At 44.5% G+C, this 23,293-nt stretch overlaps 1 protein-coding gene across 1 annotated transcript in view; it reads left to right on the top strand.

Moving 5' to 3' along the window:
- LOC144786128 (uromodulin-like) overlaps positions 1-22,567 on the top strand; it is a 649,354-nt gene extending 626,787 nt beyond the window's left edge. Inside the window, exon 19 of the mRNA XM_078665094.1 lies at positions 22,294-22,567. Coding sequence (XP_078521220.1) covers positions 22,294-22,367 — 74 coding nt within the window. The 3' untranslated portion in view covers positions 22,368-22,567. The remainder of the gene's footprint in view (positions 1-22,293) is intronic.
- Positions 22,568-23,293: the final 726 nt, after the last annotated feature.

The raw sequence follows: 23,293 nt of genomic DNA on the forward strand, positions 1-23,293 counted from the left end.
TTGAAGGGCTACGTAAGTGGGTGGCACAACAGGTGCTGCAGACCCACTAGTAACATTTAATTTAAAGGCCCTGTATATCACTTTACTAGGGATGTATAATTAAATTAAATATGGCAATCAGGCGTAAGTCGATTATGCCATGTGTTAGGGAGTTAGCACAAGAACTTTAGCCCCAATACCAGTGGTAGAGTGCACAGATTCCTAAGGCCAATGTAAACTAATTCAGAAAAAAATAGGAGGGGTGAAGGCAAAATGTTTTGGGGTGACCCTTCTGAAAGAGCCAAGTCCAACAATAAGAAAATATCTGTCCTATTATGTGACTAATGTACTTTCCAAAAAAAGGTGTAATCACATTCTCCTTCGTGTTTCAGTCACCATACGTCAAACAAACTACAATCACATATGCCTGTGGATAAGGAATGGGGGACAACACATTTAAAATGCACTGAGGATTGGATGCACAATGATAAAAGCATGGTGTTGTAGTAAACTACCATATCTCCCCTGTGAATCTAGTAATTGATAGGTGCAGCTTTCAGGGCCTTCCAGCCTGGGTAGCCTCCAATAACAACGCAACCCACAGAGCTTAGTATTACACATCTTTATTGTGTTGCATGTAACTGCAAACCCCATGTAACTGCAAACTCCACATTCTAAAACAATTTCATGACATTGCACTCTGGCACCTACATCACACCTCTACTGAGTCCGTTAGGAGCTAAAACTGTTAAGTTCTAAAATATCGCCAGACACTAGATTTCCCCCTCTGTTAAATAAAAAATTGCAAATTTTTACAATTCAACAAAATATATATATCTTTCTTTTGTTTGCTATGTAGGATAATTGCTAACAACATGTGATGAATTGAGTAGTTAATACATTTTTTGCACTTGCACTTTATTGGACCGTACTTCCCTTTTTTTTCATGAGCTAATTAAGTTGACATCAATTTTGAATCTTAGAATGTATTTTGGATGTTTAATTTAATTTATTCTGCTTTTATGAGACATATTAGAGGAAACCGCTATTCTGTCATAGGGTTCTAGTCAAACACTAATTTGCACATATAATATTTGTTAATGTTATTATTAGGCATGATTCTCTCTGTTGTGACAAACTACAGAGTTTCAATGTCAGTATTTATGGCCAGTCTGCAAACTAAATATTTTCAGGTTCTTAATTTTATGTCTCAAAGTATGCAGAGTATGTCTTTTAGCTCTATCATGCAAGGGGAGCATCCCAATTAATTCCTCTCAGTGCAGCCAGTTCGTAGGGGCAGTACTGGACTCTACTGTGAGTCGTGCCCTCCTGCCTATACAGAGGATTCAAGACATCCAGGCTATGATTCCACTTTTTCAGAATGGAGCTGCTGTTCCAGACCTCAAGGTCTGTTTGCTTCCTGCATACTTTTGGTCAACCATGCACACTGGCATGTGAGGGCCCGCCAGTGGTGTCTCTGCAGGCAGTGGTTTCAACACAACTGAGATCTCAATGAGGTGGTGAGGATCTCCAGAGACACTGCAGAGGATCTGTTATGGTGGAGTGTTTCGGGCAAACTGTCTCAAGGGAAGCCGTTTCAACCTCCTTCTCCGATGGCCACAGTAATAACGGATACCTCCACTATAGGGTGGGGAGCTCATATGGGGGATTTGGAGTTCAAAGGTCTTTGGTCTCCAGAGGAAAGATTGTTTCACATCAATCTTATGGAATTTCGAGCGATACGTTTGTCTGTCAAGGCCTTTCTTCCCTCTTTCGCGGTCTGTCAGTTCAGGTCCTGACAGACAACCCTACCACAATGTGGTACATCAACAAACAGGGAGGAGTGGGGTTGTATCTTCTTTGCAGAGAGGCTCTGCGACTTTGGCCCTGGGCTCAGGACCATCAGATTTGCCTGATCCTGAATCACCTGACCGGAGAGCTGAATGTGCATGCTGACAGTCTCACTCAGCAGTACTTGGCCGATCATGAGTAGTGTCTTCATCCAAAGGTGATTCATCAAATTTTCAGGATGTGGGGGTTTCCTCGTTTAGACCTATTTGCCACTCATCAGAACGCGCACTGCCTGTCCTTCTGAAGTCTCCAGTATCCTATGTGGGGATCATTGGGGGACGCTTTTCGGTTAGATTGGGGCTCTCAGCTTCTTTACCCGTTTCTTTCCAATACCCTTGATTCCTTGAGTTCTGAGGAAGATTTGCAGGGCCCAAGTCATATTGATCGCCCCGGGTTGGCCACAAAGGGTGTGGTACACAGACCTCCTTTACCTCTCATCACACCCTCCGCTCCGTCTCGCTTTAAAGGAAAAGTGAACGGACTTGGCAGAGGTTTCCCACCTCACTGATAGAACAGAGTTCAAGCCTCCAAGACAGGACACTCAGGCATCAGACAGAATGCAAGGGGAGGTAAAATGTAATGGGTTGTAATGGAAGCCACAGTGTAAATGGTCGACCTCGGTTCAGTGGTTCAGTGGTACCTCTAGTTGGGACTCTGTGGTACACAAACAAGGATGCGTAGTCCAGTTGTAGTATAAGATCCCTCTTTATTAGCAGATGGGTAGGTGGCAGGTTACAGGATAGTAAGATACAAGTAGAAAACCCCACCAGGAGCGAGCTACCAGCTCCTCAGCCTGAGATGACCAACTGACTCTCTAGCCATAGTCAGGCACTTAATCATTCCATGATGTCACAGGACATTCTGATGCAGTGGCAAAGGGGAATAGATATAGAAAGCATTTACCACACATCCTCTTCCGTTAGTGAACAACAGCAAGTAAAAAGTTAAGACAGAGCACAGTAATCCAGAGGAGACTGTAGACATAAGAGTGAGTCATAGAGATAGTTTGAAAAGTAAGAAATACAAGCGTAAAAGCAGAAAGACAGCAAGAAGGCAGTTAGGTCTCTCACAACACAAACGCCCAGGGTACAGGCTGTCCAAGCTGAAAAGGACACTGGTGGGGTTTACTGGGTGTAACTCTGATCTCCAGGAGATAAACTTACTTAAATGTAGAACAGTCCTTGGTTTCCTTATAGCTGAGTTGCAATATTCCTTCTTTGCAGCATAGGTTAGTCCAAAACGTCGCCAAAATGTGGTACACAAACAAGGATGCGTAGTCCAGTTGTAGTATAAGATCCCTCTTTATTAGCAGATGCGTAGGTGGCAGGTTACATGATAGTAAGATACAAGTAGAAAACCCCACCAGGAGCGAGCTACCAGCTCCTCAGCCTGAGATGACCAACTGACTCTCTAGCCATAGTCAGGCACTTAAACATTCCATGATGTCACAGGACATTCTGATGCAGTGGCAAAGGGGAATAGATATAGAAAGCATTTACCACAGACTCCCTTTGAAGAAGCGGGGTAAACCTTCTATGCCTCTGCGGCAGGTGAGTTTAAATTAGTAAATCTTAAATATTTGAATATATAACATTAATATAATATTATTTAAATACATTTTAGCAAAATGTAATATAAATATAAATATATACTCATATAAACACACACACACATATATGTGTGTGTATGTTTATATTACCTACTGGCGGTCGCCAGTAGGTAGTTATGGTTAGGACCCATTATCCATAGGAAATCCGCAACATTCTATTTGGAATAACTTTGGTGTCGGTTGACGAATCTTTGCGAAATTTTCAAAAACCGGTGGGGCGATCCGTTCCGTTCCTATCCTCAAAGGCTCGGGGTGATTTGTCAAGCTGAGGCCGAGAAAAAGGGGGGTCCCAAAACGTGTTTTCCCCATGCAATTTCCCTTAGGAACCTTTTATCGCAGCTACAGCCCGAGCTGCTGAACGGAATTACACCAAATTTGGAAAAGAGGTAGCCCTTGGTTCAGAGTCGTGCCTTTTGGTTAAATGTTGTAAATCCGTTCAGTAGTTGCTGAGAAAATCAAAAGTAAAATCACATACATGTCTATGGCCGTGCAGGATCCGCGCACCCTGCCGAGCATGAGCTGTATGCTAATTGGCTGTCAACACTCCGAACCAGGAAGTGTTGGCAGCCATCTTGTGCCTCGGTAGAACCGAGGTACAAGAAAACAGCAGAAAAAAACGCGCACAACGCAAAAAGGGGGCAGGGTAGACCCCCTAGGCCTAGGCCTGCTCAGGGGGTCCCACAAGGACCCCCAAGGCCCAGATGTTTTTTTTTTTTTTTAAATCAGCAAAATCCGTCCAGGGTGCGCGGATCCTGCCGATAAAAAAACATAACAAAGCGCGGGCTCCCGCGCTTTGTTAATATTCAGCCCCCGGGGGGCCAAATCCCAGGGGCAATGCAAGAAATGGGTGGGGGCCCAAAGGGACCCCCCAGCACCAGGGACTGCCACTCCCCTGGGCTTTATAATAAAATGTGCGGGGGACAGCCACCCCCGGGACATTGTAAATAAGAGGGTGGGGAGGCTTAAAGGCCACCCCAAGCCCCGGGGAACGCCACCCCCGGGACTTTATCACAATATATGCCGGGGGCTCACGGTCCCCCCGCAGCCCAGGGGGACCACCACCCCGGGGCTTTTTTAGGAAAAAAAATACCCTGTGTGGGGGGGCTCAAGCCCCCCACATGCCCCGAGGACCGCAACCTCCCCGGGGCTCTAAAGATTCAAATTGGGGGGTCCGGGGCCACCACCCCCGAGGCTTCGTAAAATATGAGAGGAGGCTGTGCGGCTCCCTCCTGGACCCTTGTTGTGGCCCTTGGGACCGCCACCCCGCAGGACCCGGGACCCGCAGGACCGGCTCCTGCAGTGTCCTGGGGTGCCCACCCCCGGTACACTGTAGTTTGCAATGACAGGGAGGGAGCCGCGTCATTGCAAACTGCTTTGCTTCATTGAAGCGAGAGCAAGGAAACCTGCTCTCGCTTCAATGAAGCAAAGCAGATTGCTTTTCCACATGGGGTGCAGTATGTTAGCTGCTCCCCATGTGGAAAAGCAATGCCGGCTCCCGCAGGACGCAGGGAGCCAGCTGGGACCGTGAGGGGATTGGGGACCCCCCACGGTCCCCAACCGAGAGGGTCACCACCGGGGGATGGGGTCCCCGGGGCTACAAGTGGCCCGGGAGGAGGGCCACAAGGCCCCCTCCCCAAAACGTTAAAAAAAATACAAAGGCCGGCCCCAGGGGATGGAGTCCCCGGGGCCATAAGTGGCCCGGGAGGGGGCCACACGGCCCCCCTCCCCAAAAGTAAAAAAAAAAAGCCATGCCCCGGGGGATGGGGTCCCCGGGGCTGAATAAGGCCTCGGGAGGGGGGCCACGCGTCCCCCTTCCGCATTTTTAAAATATGAATTTTTTTTTTAGAGGGAAGGCCCTGGGGGATGGGGTCCCCAGGGCCAAAAAAACAGAAAAAGAAGGGGGGCTACACAGCCCCCCTTCTTAATTTAGTTTTTTTTTAAAAGACCGGCATCGCGCCGGAGGCCACGGACCTCCTTTCATCACTCTGCAAACGCGCCCCCTGGCTCGTTTGCAGATGGGGAACAAATTCCCCTTGAATACTGGGGGTCCCTGGGGGCCAACTAGCCCACCAGGAATCTCCAGTATGCGCCAGGGGGCTGCGTTGCAGAGAGGTGTTCTGAGGCCACGCCCCTTTTTACACCTCTCTGCAGCGCAGCTCTGTGGCGCTTAGTGGAGGTAGCTGGTGGGCTAGTTGCACCCCAGGGAACCTCAGCATTCAAGGGGAGTTAAATTCCCCAACTTAAAACGTACTACGGGGTGCGTTTGCACAGTGGTGAAGAGAGGGGGCGGGGCCTGAGTTCACATGCGTGCACACACACACACCCTGTGGGGGAATTAATTCCTTGTCAATCCTGAGGGTCCCTGGGGGCCAACTAGGCCACCAGGTACCTCCAGTAAGCACCACGGAGCTGCGTTGCAGAGTGTTGCAAAAAGGGGCGTGGCCTCTAAACACCTCTCTGCAACGCAGCCCCCTGGCGCATACTGGAGGTACCTGGTGGGCTAGTTCGCCCCCAGGGACCCACAGGATTGAGGAGGAATTCATTCTCTAACTTAAAACGCGCCACAGGGCGTGTTTGCAGACATGTCACCTCAGGCTACGCCCCCTTCCTTCATCACTGTGTAAACGCTCGCCGTGGCGCGTTTTAAGTTGGGAAATTAATTATCTTTCAATACTGAGGGTCCCTGATGGCCACCTAGCCCAACAGGTATCTCCAGTATGCGCCAGGGAGCTGCGTTGCAGAGAGGTGTTCAGAGGCCACGCCCCTTTTTACACCTCTCTGGAACGCAGCTCTGTGGCGCTTACTGGAGGTACCTAGTGGGCTAGTTTGACCTTAGGGACCCTTAGGATTCAAGGGGACTTATTCTCTCAACTTAGAACGGCTACAGGGCGCGTTTACACAGTGGTGAAGGGAGGGGATGAGGCCTGAGGTGACGTGTGCAAACACGCCCTGTGGCACGTTTTAAGTTGAGGAAATAATTCCCCTTCAATCCTGAGGGACCCTGGGGGCCAACTAGCCCACCAGGTGCTTCCAGTAAGCGCCACTGCGCTGCGTTGCAGATAGGTGGTCCAGGCCGTGCCCATTTTCTCTGCAACGCAGCTCTGTAGTGCTAACTAGAGATACCTGATGGGCTCGTTGTACCCAAGGGACACTCAGGATTTAAGGGGACTTTATCCCCCAAATTAAAACGGCCTCATGGCGTGTTTGCACAAGTCATCTCAGCCACCCCCTTCCCTTCACCGGTGTGCAAACGCGCCCTGTGGCGCGTTTTAAGAGCTAATTTGAATCCCCCTGCCCTAATATATACTAGGGGCTTACAGAGGAGGTCATGCTAATAACAGGGCTACCCCAACGCATAGTGTTCCATAGTGTATGTAGGTGTTTTAACTGTTTTCTAAGTGTGTTTTAGCATAGCACTGGTTCTAGGACTGGTTAGTCAGAGTCAGTTACCACCAGTACCCAGCTGAAAAAGTTGAGGGTACAGGATGATTTTGCCACAAGGCCTCTTTCTGCTCCTCTGTTTGCTCTTTCTGCACGTCTTCCTTCTTCCTGCACTTTTCTTCGTCTTTGAGGACTTCTGTTGCTTCTTTCTGCATTTCTTTTCCTTCTTTCTGTGTGCTTTTTCTTCTTCCTTCACATGTCCTACCTCTGTAGGCATAGTTAGAAACTAGCATTTAAAAAGCTTTAAATTCACTTAAAAAACATAGGTTTCTGTTCTTTTAAAGTTAGAAATTAGCATTTAAAAAACCTTTAAAATTCACTGAAAAAAAGCATAGGTTTCAGGCACGTTATAGTTAGGAATTAGCATTTAAAAAACCTTAGAAATTCACAGGAAAAAACATAGGTTTCAGGGGCGTTATAGTTAGTTGGACATTTCACTCGCACAAAACCATTGAAATTCCCCCGTTATAGTTCAGCTAACTATAACTTGCATGCCCGCAATGCACTGCTGATGACGTCACATATTACATCACTCATGACATCTCAAATGACATCACTGATGACATCACTGATGACATCATCCTGCCATTTAGGCGGAATGTGGACATCAAGGACCACAATGCCAGCGGACAGATCATGACGCACCACAGCTAAAAAAAACATCGCTCTGCAGCCCTTCCATTGGCTGTGATCCAACCTATGAGAACTGGGGACTCACAACATAAACCAACGGGACACCAAGTACCATAATTGAGCAGTTCAGACACTGAAGAAGGCTTAGATGCCGAAATGAATATGGAGAGCTGCTAATAAAGAATTATCTACACCCTGAGAGTGCTGCATATCCTTTGGATAAGAGCCTCCATTGTTATGCAAGACCTCACCCTCGTCAATGCAAGCACCCGCCCCTGGAGTTCAAGCGGTTCTGGTGGGACTTTGGAGCAGTAACATTGATAAATCGTTTGAGCCGCCGAGGCCCTGTTGACTCTGCCGACCTCTGGCCGTGGACTATACAAGCCCAAGGACGCCGATCCATCAGATGGGCGCCTGCAGTGACATCTTGTGATGACATCCAATGATTGGCGTGGGGTGCACTTGGTTTGTTAAAAACCTACTGCCCAAATTGAGGGGTAAACAGAGACAAGTAGCCGGTTTTGATGCAGGAACGATGTTTCAGTGATGACATTTTCCACGCATCACCAGCCCACTGGGGTAATACTTGTGTATTGAGGCACATCGAAGAACGGCTCAATGTAGAAAGATTTGGCACTACGTAGTCCAGAAGGCCAGGTGGTTGGCCACGCCCACTGGGGCGGGACTTCATTACATCTTCAGGTGGTGCCAAGAAATCGTTTTGAATGTGCTAACTTTTCCAGAAGCCTTTGAAAAAGTGTTTGAGGAACACGAAACGCGTCAGGCGCTCACTGGACTTATTTGAGTGCTGTGTGGCAGTTTTATCGCTGAACCTGCATTAAAGAAAGTGTGGCATATACTTACCTGTCGTGTGGCAACTCCTTTTGCAGGCAACTTTGTTTGTTGGATATATATATATATATATATATATATTACCTACTGGCGGTCGCCAGTAGGTATATATAGTTAGGATTTTTTCTCTATGGGTTTTTTGAAAATTCTATGTCTAATAACTTTGGCGTTTGTGGACGGAATTGGCTGAAATTTTCAGGAAAATGGCACATTTTGTTTCTGAGCAGCCCCTGAAAATTTGGGGGGGGTTCGTCAAGGGGGGGCCGAGAAAAAAGGGGGGTCCCAAAACATGTTTTTAACATTGAGTTTTCCATAGGGCGGTTGGCCTCACTTTTAGCCCGAACGGCTGAATGGATTTGCACGAAACTTGGCAAAATTGTAGGGACTGGTAGCCCGATGTGCCTTTTGTAGGTCTCAATATATGTGCTCCAGTGGATTTTGAGAAATTAACGTTTAAAAAAAGATATATATCTGTAACAGCGGACCGGGCAGCGTCCCAGGACGCGTACTTTTCGCGCAACGGAGCTTTGTGAAGCGAAGCTGATTGGTTCTCTGGCGTCTGTCAACATTCCAAAAAGTCCGTAGCGGCCGCCATCTTGTCTCTCGGTAGGATCGAGAGACAAGAGGAGGCCAAAACAAAGGGGGAAATAACCATAAGGGGGCATAGTAGATCCTCGCTGACCCCCTAGGTTTGATGTGGAGGTTTTAAAAGGGCCCCGCGGGGCAAAAAAATATAATAATAATAATAATCGAACGGCTGAATGGATTTGCACGAAACTTGGCAAAATATTAGGGACTGGTAGCCCGATGTGCCTTTGCTAGGTCTCAATATATGTGCTGCAGTGGATTTTGAGAAATTAACGTTCAAAAAAAGATATATATCTGTAACAGCGCTCCGCTTCGCGTAACGGAGGTTTGCGAAGCTGATTGGTCATTCTGTCACTGGGCTATAGTTGGGCTACATCTGGCTGATATTTGGGCTACATTTGTTTTTTTTGTGTCTGGCGGCCATCTTTGGGCTACATTGGGCTACATTGGGCTTCATTGGGCTACATTGGGCTACATTTGGGCTCCAACATATATATAGGCCAATGTAGCCCAATATATATTTTTCAAAGTTAATTTTCGTAAAAACCACTGGAGCATATATCTTGAGACATAGCAAAGGCACATCGGGCTACCAGTCCCTACAATTTTGCCAAGTTTCGTGGAAATCCATTCAGCCGTTCGAGCTAAAAGTGAGTCCAACCGCCCTATGGAAATGAAGGAAATGAATGGGTAATTTGTAATTAGCAAATAGCTAATCGCAAACTAGGAATGGTAAAGAATCGCTATTTATTCCTTAAAGTTTGCTATTTAGGAAATGCAAAAAACTTTGATGATACATATGGCGGTTCATCTCTAACAAGATAAGAAGCATAGGGATAGATTTATGATGACTGGCGCATCACCAGGGATGTGTTAGTCATTCTGTGCCGCTGTTCCGTCACCTATGGTGTGCTGCATTTACAATGCGGCGCATCATGGGGCAAAAACAGCACAGATGCGTGATGTATCTGTGCCGTAAAGGTGGCGCATTGCTGGAGTTGTATCGCAAGTGTGATGAAGCTCCAGCAAGGGTCGGGGGTGCCCCTGTCGCAGGGTTTCTGTTCTCACACAGAACTGTGGACAGAGGATTGGAACCTCGGCGAATTAGGGTGTCCCAAAACTCACGTTAGTAATCAAAAACCCCTTAGCAAGCTAGGTACAGTGTCACATTGGATATAACAAACTCTCAATGTTTAGACAATCCAGAATATGAACTTATAGTACCTCAGGATACGTGGAACTCATGAACAGTCGGTCGTTATATATTTCTTAGAAACCAGAACATGGAGTTAAGAAGAACACATGTGTATTTGAAATGTTTATTTACTAATGCCGTCTTCTCAGGCGTAGTATCTTAGATAATACAAGTACACATATTATCAGCAAAATTACCAGCATAGTTACTAGTACATAAAAAGCGAATGGTGATAGTATGTTAACATGCTGTAAATGAATAAGAGTTAGCAACACTTATAAGCAGCCGCGGGCCGTGGAGGGAGTTACGGTGAGGCAGGGAGGCGGGGAAGGGGAGAAGCAGGGTGGAGAATACAAGTACACATATTATCAGTAGCAAAATTACCAGCATAGTTACTAGTACATAAAAAGCGAATGGTGACAGTATGTTAACATGCTGTAAATGAATAAGAGTTAGCAACACTTATAAGCAGCCGCGGGCCGTGGAGGGAGTTACGGTGGGGCAGGGAGGCGGGGAGGGGGAGGGGCAGGGTAGAGAGGGCTCCACCCTGCTTCTCCCCCTCCCCGCCTCCCTGCCTCACCGTAACTCCCTCCACGGCCCGCGGCTGCTTATATCTCACCCTCCCTAATACACATATTATATTATTTGCTAAGAAGTTCTCTTTGTGTTGGTTTAGGGCGTGCCCATACTTTAGTGTCTTAGATTTGAAGGAATCACATCAGCATACACCAGCTCTCTCTTCATGTGAACCGCATCAACTGTTGTGTATGTGTGTTCGGCAAAGCAATATAAAACCCGCCTCATGCCCAGAATTGGCAGAAGTTGCACTTATGTTATGAGTATGAAGTCGTGGAGATCAGACCTCATAACAATTCTGTATCGTGTTGTTCTTGAAACTTTAGCACTCGCTGTACAGATATAGTTTAACAAGCAAAGCAGATAGTAGAGCAATAACATATTATTCTCATGTAAACCACGATGAACTACTAGGTTGAAAGCTAAAGCAACAACTAAGTGTCGTGTGCAGAAGTTGCAAAAAAGGAAAAATGGCGTTTAAACCGGTAATGAGCCCATGCTAACTTAACACGGTGTAAAGATATCCAGGACCTAGATGACACCTCCCCATGATCCGGAAACGAACTGAATAAGATAATAGAAGTGCCATCTCATGAGAGCAGATTGCAAGTTTATATGTGGACGGTCCGCAAGGTAAAGCATTAAAAACTAGGAAAATTTAATGCTAAAGAAAAATAAAACAGCCAAGTACTTTATCGAGTCTTAAGCCAATAGGCAAGGTAAATAATAAAAACTTGACAAATAAGTCAATGAATTGTCAATGAAATGCTAGTACTCAGCATATCAAACATGAAAAAGGTCTATGACATAACTGTGTATGCAAAATAAGCTGCAACAGCCTCCAATAGGAAGTCACCGTCTTCATCCGAAAACAGTTCAGCCATCCAATTTAAAAGCGGAAAAGAACATACGTGCTCTCCCAGCACCGGATCCTCTATCACCATCAGAGGACAGCTCGGTGGGTTTTCAAGAAAGCTCTGTTCCAAGAAAGACTGTGCTGCCGCCAGTAAATTCCAGGGACCAATTAGTCCATGCATCAATGCCACAGCCATAATCCTTTCGCCAGGACAAACCAACTCGTGAGTAATGATAGGAGTCATCAGCTGATTAAAGTCGACGTCAGGAGAAACCGGTCCGCAGAGACACAAATCAATGGCCCAATCGAAATCACAGGTCAGGCAGTGAAATACAGGCTGGACACAGGTGAAGTAGGAGAATCGAAAAGATAATCCATATGCCGTGCTTAATATCGCCAACGGCATTGTGCCATAATATTCTAGCATGCGATTGCGGAACAGTGTCAGCAGCTGCAGGGTGGGAGGTTGCATAGGAGGGACATCCATATTTAAAAATGTAAAAAAGCACAAGAGCGTCCGCTGGTAATGCAAGTAAAAATGCCAATCCACGAAGCAGAGTGGAGAAAATAGAATGAAAGAAAGCAGGGATGACTCCAAAGATTTTCTCAAATGAAGTCACGAGACCACTGGTAACAACTTTAAAAAAGTGCGCCAGGGCCTTTGTGGAGGATGCGTTAAAGATAGTCCGAACCATCTTGCTGAAATTGAAAGGCAAATCTGAATTGAAAAGGGTCTGCACCTCTGTACGGGTGTTCGCTATGTGAAGCACGAAAGTTTCACGGGCCGAACTCAAGGCCACCTCTCTCTGAGACAAAAGAGCTCTTATTCTTGCCATGCCGTTGAAATCTCTCTCAAGGTTGGTATTTGTGGCCAGATTGAAAACTCCCTATGTTCATGTGTGGGAGGAAATAGAACATTTCTGCAGCAAATAACCCGTTCACTTACTGTTACGATAAAAGGAATACTTTTAATTAACTCAGAACAATCTTCATTATTGAGCATCAAATAACTACCATTTTCCAACAACTTGAACGTGGGGATGATAGCAGGAACTGGCGTGCCTTGCAACACGCAAGCCATATTTGGTCGGTGTTTGTTGCATGAACCGTGTAACTGTATGTGCCTACACATTAGTGAATGATCTGGCGTCTCAGTGCATTCCTCTCCATTCAGATAAACTTATTGATCATCTTTGAAACATCTGTATGTGTATGGAAGCGACCAGACCTCATGAAGAAAAGCACTACCTAAAGGTTCATAACGACCTATTGGTATATATTTCATACAATTTGAAAACTTATATAAAGCAAAAGGCAGCGTTATTAAACCGTGGATAAGGCACGTTGCCAAAAAACCCGCAATCCTCTGCTGATGATGTCACTGAGCATGTCATGAATGATGTAATATGTGACATCATCAGCAGTGGATTACGGGTAATAGTATCTCTAGTTTACTCCCCTATAGCTGTCTTTCTTTTAACATAAGTGTCTGTTTCCTTCCCTTATACTTACTGTTTTTGGTTCGCTTCCGGTTCGCGTACCGGCGAGCGAACTGGGAAGCGAACTAAGAGAAATAGAGGTTGGCACAGTTCCAAATATTGTACCAATTTTTTAATAACGGGGAGGTAGTTCTGAAAAGAACTTTTTTTTTTATTGTTTTTGTTGTTTTATATTTTTTTTATTATTTTTCGGAACATTTTTTTACTTTTTTTGAATTTTTCTGAACAGTTTTATATTTTTTTGGGTTTTACTTGGAGGGGGCAATGAAAACGATTCATTGTAAAGGGCTCAACAGGAGCAACAAAACAAAAAAAAAGTATTTATTATTTTGGGCGTTTCGTACAAACTTGCATATGATAGTCAATAGCTCTGTTGATCAGAGTGATGCTTCTTTCTCCGTAGCAAATGAATCCATCGCAAAATACGCAGATGTGTTTTACTTCACCAAATCTCATTTGTATATTTGGCACCATCTCCCTGCCCTCTGGCCCCGTTACTTCCGGTACAACAGATCTTCTGGCCATAATAGGGAGATTATCTAGGTCGTTCCGAAACTGTGCAGCACTGTAGTTGTTAGGATGCCACCTAGTCATATGGCGATGCATTGTGTAGTTTCCGAAACTGTATTTTTTCTCGGTTCCTCTGGACAGTCTATCTTGACATATAAGGCAAGTTACGTATCTTGCATTTACTTTTTTCTGACCTTTGGGAATTTTAAAAAATTGCCAAATGAAGTTTTCTTTCCGGTGAGACGTCCTGGGCTCCTCAGGCAAAAACTGCCTCTCTTCCTGCTCTTCCTCGTCTTCTTCTTCTTCCTCTTCTTGCTGAATTATAACTTGAGCAGGTGGTCCACTCTTCCTTGGATGTGGTGGAGGTGGTGGGGAAGCACCAGCTGAAGCTACTAAAGAAGCCATTGCTCAGTGATCACAAAGGGTCTTTCTCTCACAATGATGAAAGTCAGAGTGAGGAAAGAAGGAGGGATTTTCATCATTTGGGAAAAACAAGAGTTCTCAACCAATGAAAAGTGTTCATTTTAGATTATATGACCTAGTCTTACATCATTAGGAAACCAAAAGTGAAATGAACCAATGAAAAGTGTTATTACCAAGTCACATGACCTGCTGTGTTTACGTTAAGCGCTTTGCAGGGCCTCCCGGTTTGCTTCCAGAAACCTGCGCTTTGCGACTCGCTTCGCGTACCAGTTCGCTAACGTAGCACGTCATATGACGTATCACGCGACAACGTGAAACGTCATGCGGACGGGAGGCGTCACGATGTTGTTTTCTAACGCGGCAGTTGCGGTAAAGAAACGTTTACCGGCTCGCGGTCTATTTCGCGGCATCAAGGTCAGCTAACGGGAAGCTTCCCGATTCGCGAAGCGGGAACGAAGAAAAAAAAATATTAAAAAAAAAAAATTATTCATAAACATATAAAATATATTTTTGGATTTAAAGAAGAATACATTTTACAGCTACAGATATTAGCTGTTAAAAAACCAATGAAATTCACTGAAAAAACCATAGGTTATAGACCATATTTAGGGGCCGATTAGGATGGCACCCCTGAGTTGGAGGGACCGTCCGCATGGGCAGCGGCGGTCCCTCCATAGCAATTAGGATGTGACCGCCACCCTGGCGGGCACATCCTGTATGTTTTACATTGCGGCGGATGCTGCTTGAAGCAGCATCTGCCGCAATGCAAAAAACGAAAGGTGTGCATTTGCATGCACAAAGCGGCAGGCACCGCGCGGTGCCTGCCGCTTCGTGCACGCAAGGGCAGGGGGGTACCATAGGTACCCCCCATGTGCACCCCCCACGCAACCTTCACCCAGGGGGCCCGCAACGGGCCCCCAAAGTGACTGTCCGTATGCTTTTCCACGGCGGAAAAGCCGCCGCGGAAAAGCATGACTCACCCTGCATCCTAATATGGCTGGCGGTGTCTGACAGACACCGCCAGCCATGTTATTGCTTTTCCGCCGTGGTCGCCTTCCGACCGCGGCGGAAAAGCGGCGGACGGATTGGGAGACCCACCAGCCATCCTGATTTGGCGGTGGGTCTTTCAGGCCTCCTCGGCGGATTTCCCGCATACTCCGGGCCGGCGGTGGCTTCCGCCGGCCCGGAGTATGCGGGAAATCCGCCATCCTAATGACCCATATAGTTAGGAATTAGCATTTACAAAACTTTGAAAATTCACTGAAAAAACCATAGGTTATAGACCATATATAGTTAGGAATTAGCATTTACAAAACCTTATTTTACTCACACAAAACCATTGAAATTCCATATATAGTTAGTTGCACTAACTATATATCGCGCACCCGCAATCCACTGCTGATCATGTCACATATTACTCAGACATGAGTCCCTTGCTCATTGCACCATCAGGATTCAAGCAAGCCGGGCCGAAGACGGCTGTAATGCCAGAAACCGGTCCCCGGAAGCTTGTTTCCTTCCCAGTGTAAGAATTGGCTTTTGTAGTTTGGTTTGCCCTGTTCCCATCATGCACTGGGACAGGAACAGACTAATTTGCATACAGCCAGGTTCTGAAACTGGGATGGTGCAATGAGCTAAAAAACGGTGTTGGATCTAGCCCTGATCTTTTGACTGGGTGAGAGTATTCTGCTTAATTCAGAGACTCTGTCCCTCACCACCCCTTGTTGTAAATATTTTTGTCCACCCTAAGCGTGGAAGGGTATACTCAGACATGAGTCCCTTGCTCATTGCACCATCAGGATTCAAGCAAGCCGGGCCGAAGACGGCTGTAATGCCAGAAACCGGTCCCCGGAAGCTTGTTTCCTTCCCAGTGTAAGAATTGGCTTTTGTAGTTTGGTTTGCCCTGTTCCCATCATGCACTGGGACAGGAACAGACTAATTTGCATACAGCCAGGTTCTGAAACTGGGATGGTGCAATGAGCTAAAAAACGGTGTTGGATCTAGCCCTGATCTTTTGACTGGGTGAGAGTATTCTGCTTAATTCAGAGACTCTGTCCCTCACCACCCCTTGTTGTAAATATTTTTGTCCACCCTAAGCGTGGAAGGGTATACTCAGACATGAGTCCCTTGCTCATTGCACCATCAGGATTCAAGCAAGCCGGGCCGAAGACGGCTGTAATGCCAGAAACCGGTCCCCGGAAGCTTGTTTCCTTCCCAGTGTAAGAATTGGCTTTTGTAGTTTGGTTTGCCCTGTTCCCATCATGCACTGGGACAGGAACAGACTAATTTGCATACAGCCAGGTTCTGAAACTGGGATGGTGCAATGAGCTAAAAAACGGTGTTGGATCTAGCCCTGATCTTTTGACTGGGTGAGAGTATTCTGCTTAATTCAGAGACTCTGTCCCTCACCACCCCTTGTTGTAAATATTTTTGTCCACCCTAAGCGTGGAAGGGTATACTCAGACATGAGTCCCTTGCTCATTGCACCATCAGGATTCAAGCAAGCCGGGCCGAAGACGGCTGTAATGCCAGAAACCGGTCCCCGGAAGCTTGTTTCCTTCCCAGTGTAAGAATTGGCTTTTGTAGTTTGGTTTGCCCTGTTCCCATCATGCACTGGGACAGGAACAGACTAATTTGCATACAGCCAGGTTCTGAAACTGGGATGGTGCAATGAGCTAAAAAACGGTGTTGGATCTAGCCCTGATCTTTTGACTGGGTGAGAGTATTCTGCTTAATTCAGAGACTCTGTCCCTCACCACCCCTTGTTGTAAATATATATACATATTACATCATTCATGACATGGTCAGTGACATCACTGATGACATCACTGATGACATCTCAAATGACATCACTGATGAGATCACTGATGACATCTCATTTGACATCAATGACCACATCACTGATGATATCATTCATGTGACAATACAATGCATCTCCTCACATTTTAATATAACCTCTGTTTCACCCAGTGTTAAAAACAGAGTATAATTTTTGAAACCATTGACACACCAATACTAGTTACTACATACGTACTCACTGATTCCTACGTCTACACACACATTCACTCATTCACCCATACAATCATTCATACATACAATCACTCATCTTTACAACACTATCATATGCACTCATACACCTATACAGACACTCACACTCTGCCACTCATCCATGGAGTTACTCACACACCTAGTCAGTCCTGTAAAGAATCAATCACACTTCCATTTTCTACTCTATACAGTTAAACATAGAGCACCTTACGTTTTCAACCATATACTAACACATACTTACTCTCTTATACAATCATTGATACAAGTACACATTGATCTGTACAGAGTCACACACCTCCCAGCCAGCCACACACACACTCAGTCTCCCATACAAATACTTGGACAATCAATCAATAACCCATATAGTTAATCATATAGCTACTGATCAACACATGCAGCAGTTTACAGAACAACAGACATAATGATGCACAAATTAAGACAGTTTAGTCACTAACCCATGCACTCAGTGAGACACATTTAATCACTCACTCATACATTCAGTCATGCACCTACTAAATCCTTCGTCCAGACACTTATACATCTACTCATTCTTCAATATGTAAAACATATTTAAACTTTACAGAAACACACAGTCACTGGATGATGTCATCAGTGATGTCATTTGAGATGTCATCAGTGATGTCATCAGTGATGTCACTGACCATGTCATGAATGATGTAATATGTGACATGATCAGCAGTGGATTGCGGGTGCGCGATATATAGTTAGTGCAACTAACTATATATGGAATTTCAATGGTTTTGTGTGAGTAAAATAAGGTTTTGTAAATGCTAATTCCTAACTATATATGGTCTATAACCTATGGTTTTTTCAGTGAATATATATATATATATATATATATTACCTACTGGCGGTCGCCAGTAGGTATACATAGTTAGGACCTAGTTTCCATAGGAAATCCACAACATTCTATTGGTAATAACTTTGGCGCCGGTTGTTGAATGTTCGCGAATTTCTCAAAGAAGATGGCCCGTTCCGCTCCGCTTCTTCCCTGAAAGTCTCGGGTAGATTCGTCAAGCGGGGGCCGAGAAAAAAGGGGGGTCCCAAAACGTGTTTTCCCTATGTTAATTTCCAAGGACCTTTAAACACGGCTACAGCCCGAACCGCTGAACGGAATTACACCAAACTTAACAAAATGGTAGAGTCTGGTACGCAGATCACGCTTTTGGTTAAATAGTGTAAATCCCTCCAGTAGTTCCTGAGAAAATTAAAAGAGAAAAAAATTATATATCTATAAGCGCGCACCGTGCGCACACCCGTGCGCGCACAGTGCAAGCACCCCCCGATTTTTCACAAGAAAGCAGAAAAACAAACGTGTAGAACACAAAAAGGGGGCAGGGTAGACACACCCTGACCCCCTAGGCCTGCCCAGGTGGTCCCACAAAATCCCCCAAGACCCCAATTTTTTTTTTTTAAACCTGGTCTGTTTTTTTTCAAATTACCCCCCGGGGGGACTAAATCGCGGGGGCATAGTGATAAAGAAGTGTGGGGGGGGTCCCCAATCCCCCCACACTGCCCCGGGGACTGCCGCCCCCTGGGGCAAACCAACGCAGCCCCCTGGCGCATACTGGAGGCTCCTGGTGGGCTAGTTGGCCCCCAGGGACCCCCAGTATGCAAGGGGAGCTGCATGCTGATAGGCTGCCACTGTCTGTCAACACTCCAAAACAGAAATTGATGGCAGCCATCTTGTGCCTCGGTAGACTGAGGCACAAGAAAGCAGAAAAACAAACGTGTAGAACTCAAAAAGGGGGCACGGTAGAAGCACCCTGACCCCCTAGGCCTGCCCAGGTGGTCCCACAAGGACCCCCAAGGCCCAACATTTTTTTTTTTAAACCTGTTTTTTTTTTTTCAAATTACCCCCTGGGGGGACAAAATCGCGGGGCATAGTGATAAAGAAGTGTGGAGGCTCATGGTGGGCTAGTTGGCCCCCAGGGACCCCCAGTATGCAAGGGAACTTAATCCCCCAATTTAGAACACTCTACAGGGTGCGTTTGCACAGTTTAAGTTGGGGAATTAATTCCTGTTCAATCCAGAGGTCTCCTAGAGGGAACTAGTCCAACAGGTATCTCCAGTAAGCGCCATGGAGCTGCGCTGCAGAGTGTTGTAAAAAGGGGGCGTGCCCTCTGAGCACCTGCCTGCAAAAATGTAGTAAATCAGTATAAAAAAAAAAAACAATTAATATATTTAAAAATTGTCATTTAAAAAACCTTCGAAATTCAATGAAAAAACCATAGGTTTCAGGCCTGATATAGTTAAGAATGAGCATGTAAAAAAACATTGAAATTCACTGAAAAAACCATAGGTTTCAGGCCTTATATAGTTAGGAATTAGCATTTAAAAAACCTTGCAAATTCACTAAAAAATCATAGGTTTCAGGCCTTATATGGTTAGGAATTAGCATTCAAAAAACCTTGCAAATTCACTGAAAAAACCATAGGTTTCAGGCCTTATATAGTTAGGAATTAGCATTTAAAAAACCTTGCAAATTCACTGAAAAAACAATAGGTTTCAGGCCTTATATAGTTAGGAATTAGCATTTAAAAAACCTTTGAAATTCACAGAAAAAACCATAGGTTTCAGGCCTTATATAGTTAGGAATTAGCATTTTAAAAAACTTTAAAATTCACTCAAAAAACTATAAGTTTTAGGGGTGTTATAGTTAGCTGGACATTTCACTCATACAAAACCATTGAAATTGCTCCTATATAGTTAGTTGTACTAACTATATTTCGCGCACCCGCAATCCACTGCTGATGTCACATATTACATCATTCATGACATGGTCAGTGACATCACTGATGACATCTCAAATTACATCAATGATGACATCACTGATGACATCATCCAGTGAATGTGGTTTGCTTCGTTATTTAAATATGCATTATATATACAGCAATTTGCATTGAAGTATGAGTGGATATATAAAAATAAATATTTGGATGGAGGACTTTAACAATTTATAGTGTCTCACTAAATATAGTGGATAGTGACTAAACTGTGTGAATATTTGTATCACTTTGTCAGTTGTTGTGTAAACTGGTTCTCCAGTTGGTTACTAGCTATGTGAAAGTCTATATTAGTTATTGATTAGTTAACTGAGTATTTGTATGGGAGGGTGAATGTGTGTGTGGTTCGGTGGAGGGTGTGTGACTGCCCAAAGATGTGTGAATAGTTGATTCAGTAGATATATGAAGTAAAAACTACATGTTCTAACAGTTGTTTGGGTGAGTGAATATCTTTATGGGTGTGGCGATGAGCAAATATATTTCTCAATGGTACATGTCCAACAAACTAGAAAAATAAAAGGCAGTGTATGTGTCAGTTGTTGTATATAAATAAGTATACATAAGACTCAATGATTGTGTGAGTGACTGTATGGATAACTGTATACTTGTAATAATGATTTTATAATACACTAAGTATGACTTATCTCTAAATGAATAGATGAAGTGGTGTTTGTGTAAGTGTGTAGCTAAGTAAGCATTTTTTTTTAATTGTTAACTCCCGTTGCCAACTTTTTCCAGGATGGTAATAAGTCAGAGGGACTGATTCCGATTGTGCCAGTCTGGGGACCACCATGGCGTCGGTGGCGGGATCACCGCCGCCGATTAGGTGGTCTGACTGCCTGATTACAAGCATGGCGGTCGGACCGCCGAAAGACTGGCGCCACCACCAGGATCCTTAATCCCGCGGGGATGGGGAAGGTGTGGGGTTTGGAGGCGGTGCTGATGCCGGCACCACCATGATAAATACTAGTTGCATTTCTGCCAACCTTTTCATGGCAGAGAACCCACCACTAAAGGTTTGGCAGAAAGACATGGACGGGCCCCAAACGGGATCCTTGGGTACTTTTGCCCATTGGCCATTGTTGCTGGGGGCACATGTTATGCCTGCACTCTCATGCACACATTTTGTGCCATGCACAGCATGGTGACTGGCAACAGTGATCACTCAGCTGTGCAAATGCTGCAGTGCGGTGGCATTGCCTTCAGGTTCACTCTGTGACCCATTACATGCTGTTACCTCATGACTGCAACCAGTACAAAGCCGACCCAGTGGTTTACTAGTAAAGCAGCAGTCAGGAAGCCGCTGGTCTGGCCACATTCTCTCGACTGCCACAACGGTGGTACAGCAGTTGGACTGCCACATTCGAAGTTAGCCCCAGAGAGAATTAAGTGAGGCACCCAAACATTCCAGACTTTTGCATCCAGAATGCCCACACACTGACTGCTTCTTAAAAGAAGACCTGTACTCACATGAAAATCTTCTCGGGAGTAAATCCTTTTACGATTGTAAAATGTGAAATTCCTTCAAGTAGGTGCAGATAAACAGAATTTTAGCGACCAAAAACACAGTGCTTAGAAATGGAAGTGACGTTTGTAGAGTGAAACACATATACATGTTTCCTACACTTGCCTCATCCTGCTTTTCTGGATGGCTCCATTAAATTTGCTTTAACGGTGACTAATCTAAGATTCTTTGCGATTAAATCATACGTTTTTCCCCCAAATTCACAAAACATATAAGCGGAGTTTAAGTCAATTCCGATTTTAATTGTGTAAATGCCTTATATGAGGGCCCTCTGGACTGTCAACGTTTGATGATTGGGGTGCCAGCATAATGGCCTCGTTCGACTCATCAGACTTACAGAAATTGATTAATTGGCTGTCTGTTAAAGGTAGGTTCACCTTCTGAATTTTGACATTGGTAGGGCACCATGTGTCTTTGATAAAAAAAATAAGAAGAGCTGCTATGGGGTTTTGCGGTCCGCGGACCTGCTGCTTCTAACACTTCATAGAACAAAAAACAAATCATGGGGTGACCAAACATGTTGTGTATTAGGACTGGCATTATTGAACACATTGCTTTATGGAAAAGGGACAATATTTGCAATATTTTCATACAGCCTTAATACCGTGGTTGCACTACTAATTTTGTTATGTTCCTGTTGTCTTTTTGCTCTTGATCCCACTCATGCTGTCTTGTTTGACACCTAGTTGAAGAGGGGTATAAATAAAAAATAAACACAATAATATAAGTAAAACTAACGTATGTGATTGATCTGTGCTTGTAAACTAATTGCGTATGTGTAATATTATTTGTACATCAGGCTCTTGTTTGCAAGTTATTGTCCAGTCGTAATGTTGCCTGGAAACATTTCTTAACCTTACAATAAAAAACTTTTATGTTGCTATCTTTGCTATTTTTTCAGGTGTAACAGTGCATGCGGCACGGACAATCACATTGTCTGTCTTTGCAGCAATCTTCTGTTTCCTACTCCTATAAATGGATACCGGACCAGCGTGTGCCATTGGCAATGATATACCATCTGCTCCTCATGTAGCACATATTTGCTAATATTTTTATGACAAGAGTTGGGAAATGTTATAAAGAAATGAAAAATACAGATCTCTTAATCATTTAATTTCCTATTTTCGAAGTATATAGTACTGATTAAATCCTTCGTATTTTTTTCTGCCTTTCAATTATAGTTTCTATTTCACTTTATTTACAGGATATTGATTTCTACTTAAGCAGATGACCACTGATTACTTAGTTGTTTATAAATTAGATTGAAATACTGTTTCATAATAATTAATTGTGTACTAAGTGTATTCAGTGTTACTTATTTTTGCTTTACCAGATAACTTTAGTGTACTGATGCTAACCGAATGGAAGTGCTATCAACCCAATGTACTTTGTTTGAGTCTGCACTGTTCTCAAACGACAGGTGTGGGGAATTCAGAAAAAGGCAAGGCATTCCCACGCCAGGAGGACAGTCACTCAAACACTAGACCATAGTTATACAGTGTGTCCACAATAGAAAGTGTAGATTGGTGGGCATTGTAAACTCTGTAAATCAGACAGAAATATAAACAATAAATCAATTGACCACCAATAGGAGCAATACTTCATCATCTCAGTGATGTAGGTCCAGCATGGTTAGATTTGCACAGGAAGTAAGAAGGGAGCATACGCATTCTAGAGCATTTCTTTCGGATAAAGAATAAACGTGATTAGGGTCATCGATAAATAAAGTAATATCTACATGAAGGATGGCGGAAATGTTCAACAATCTTTTTTTGCCTGCCATTGTGAATATACTGCGGTCAGGAATTTGATCTTTAAAGCTAACTCTTAACATTTATTTGGGTAGCATGCAATATTTAAATTTCCATAAGAAAGAAAAGTTACTTTGCATCCGCCTAAGC

The sequence above is a fragment of the Lissotriton helveticus genome, chromosome 10, assembly GCF_964261635.1.
Source record: "Lissotriton helveticus chromosome 10, aLisHel1.1, whole genome shotgun sequence".
Lineage (NCBI taxonomy): Eukaryota > Metazoa > Chordata > Amphibia > Caudata > Salamandridae > Lissotriton > Lissotriton helveticus.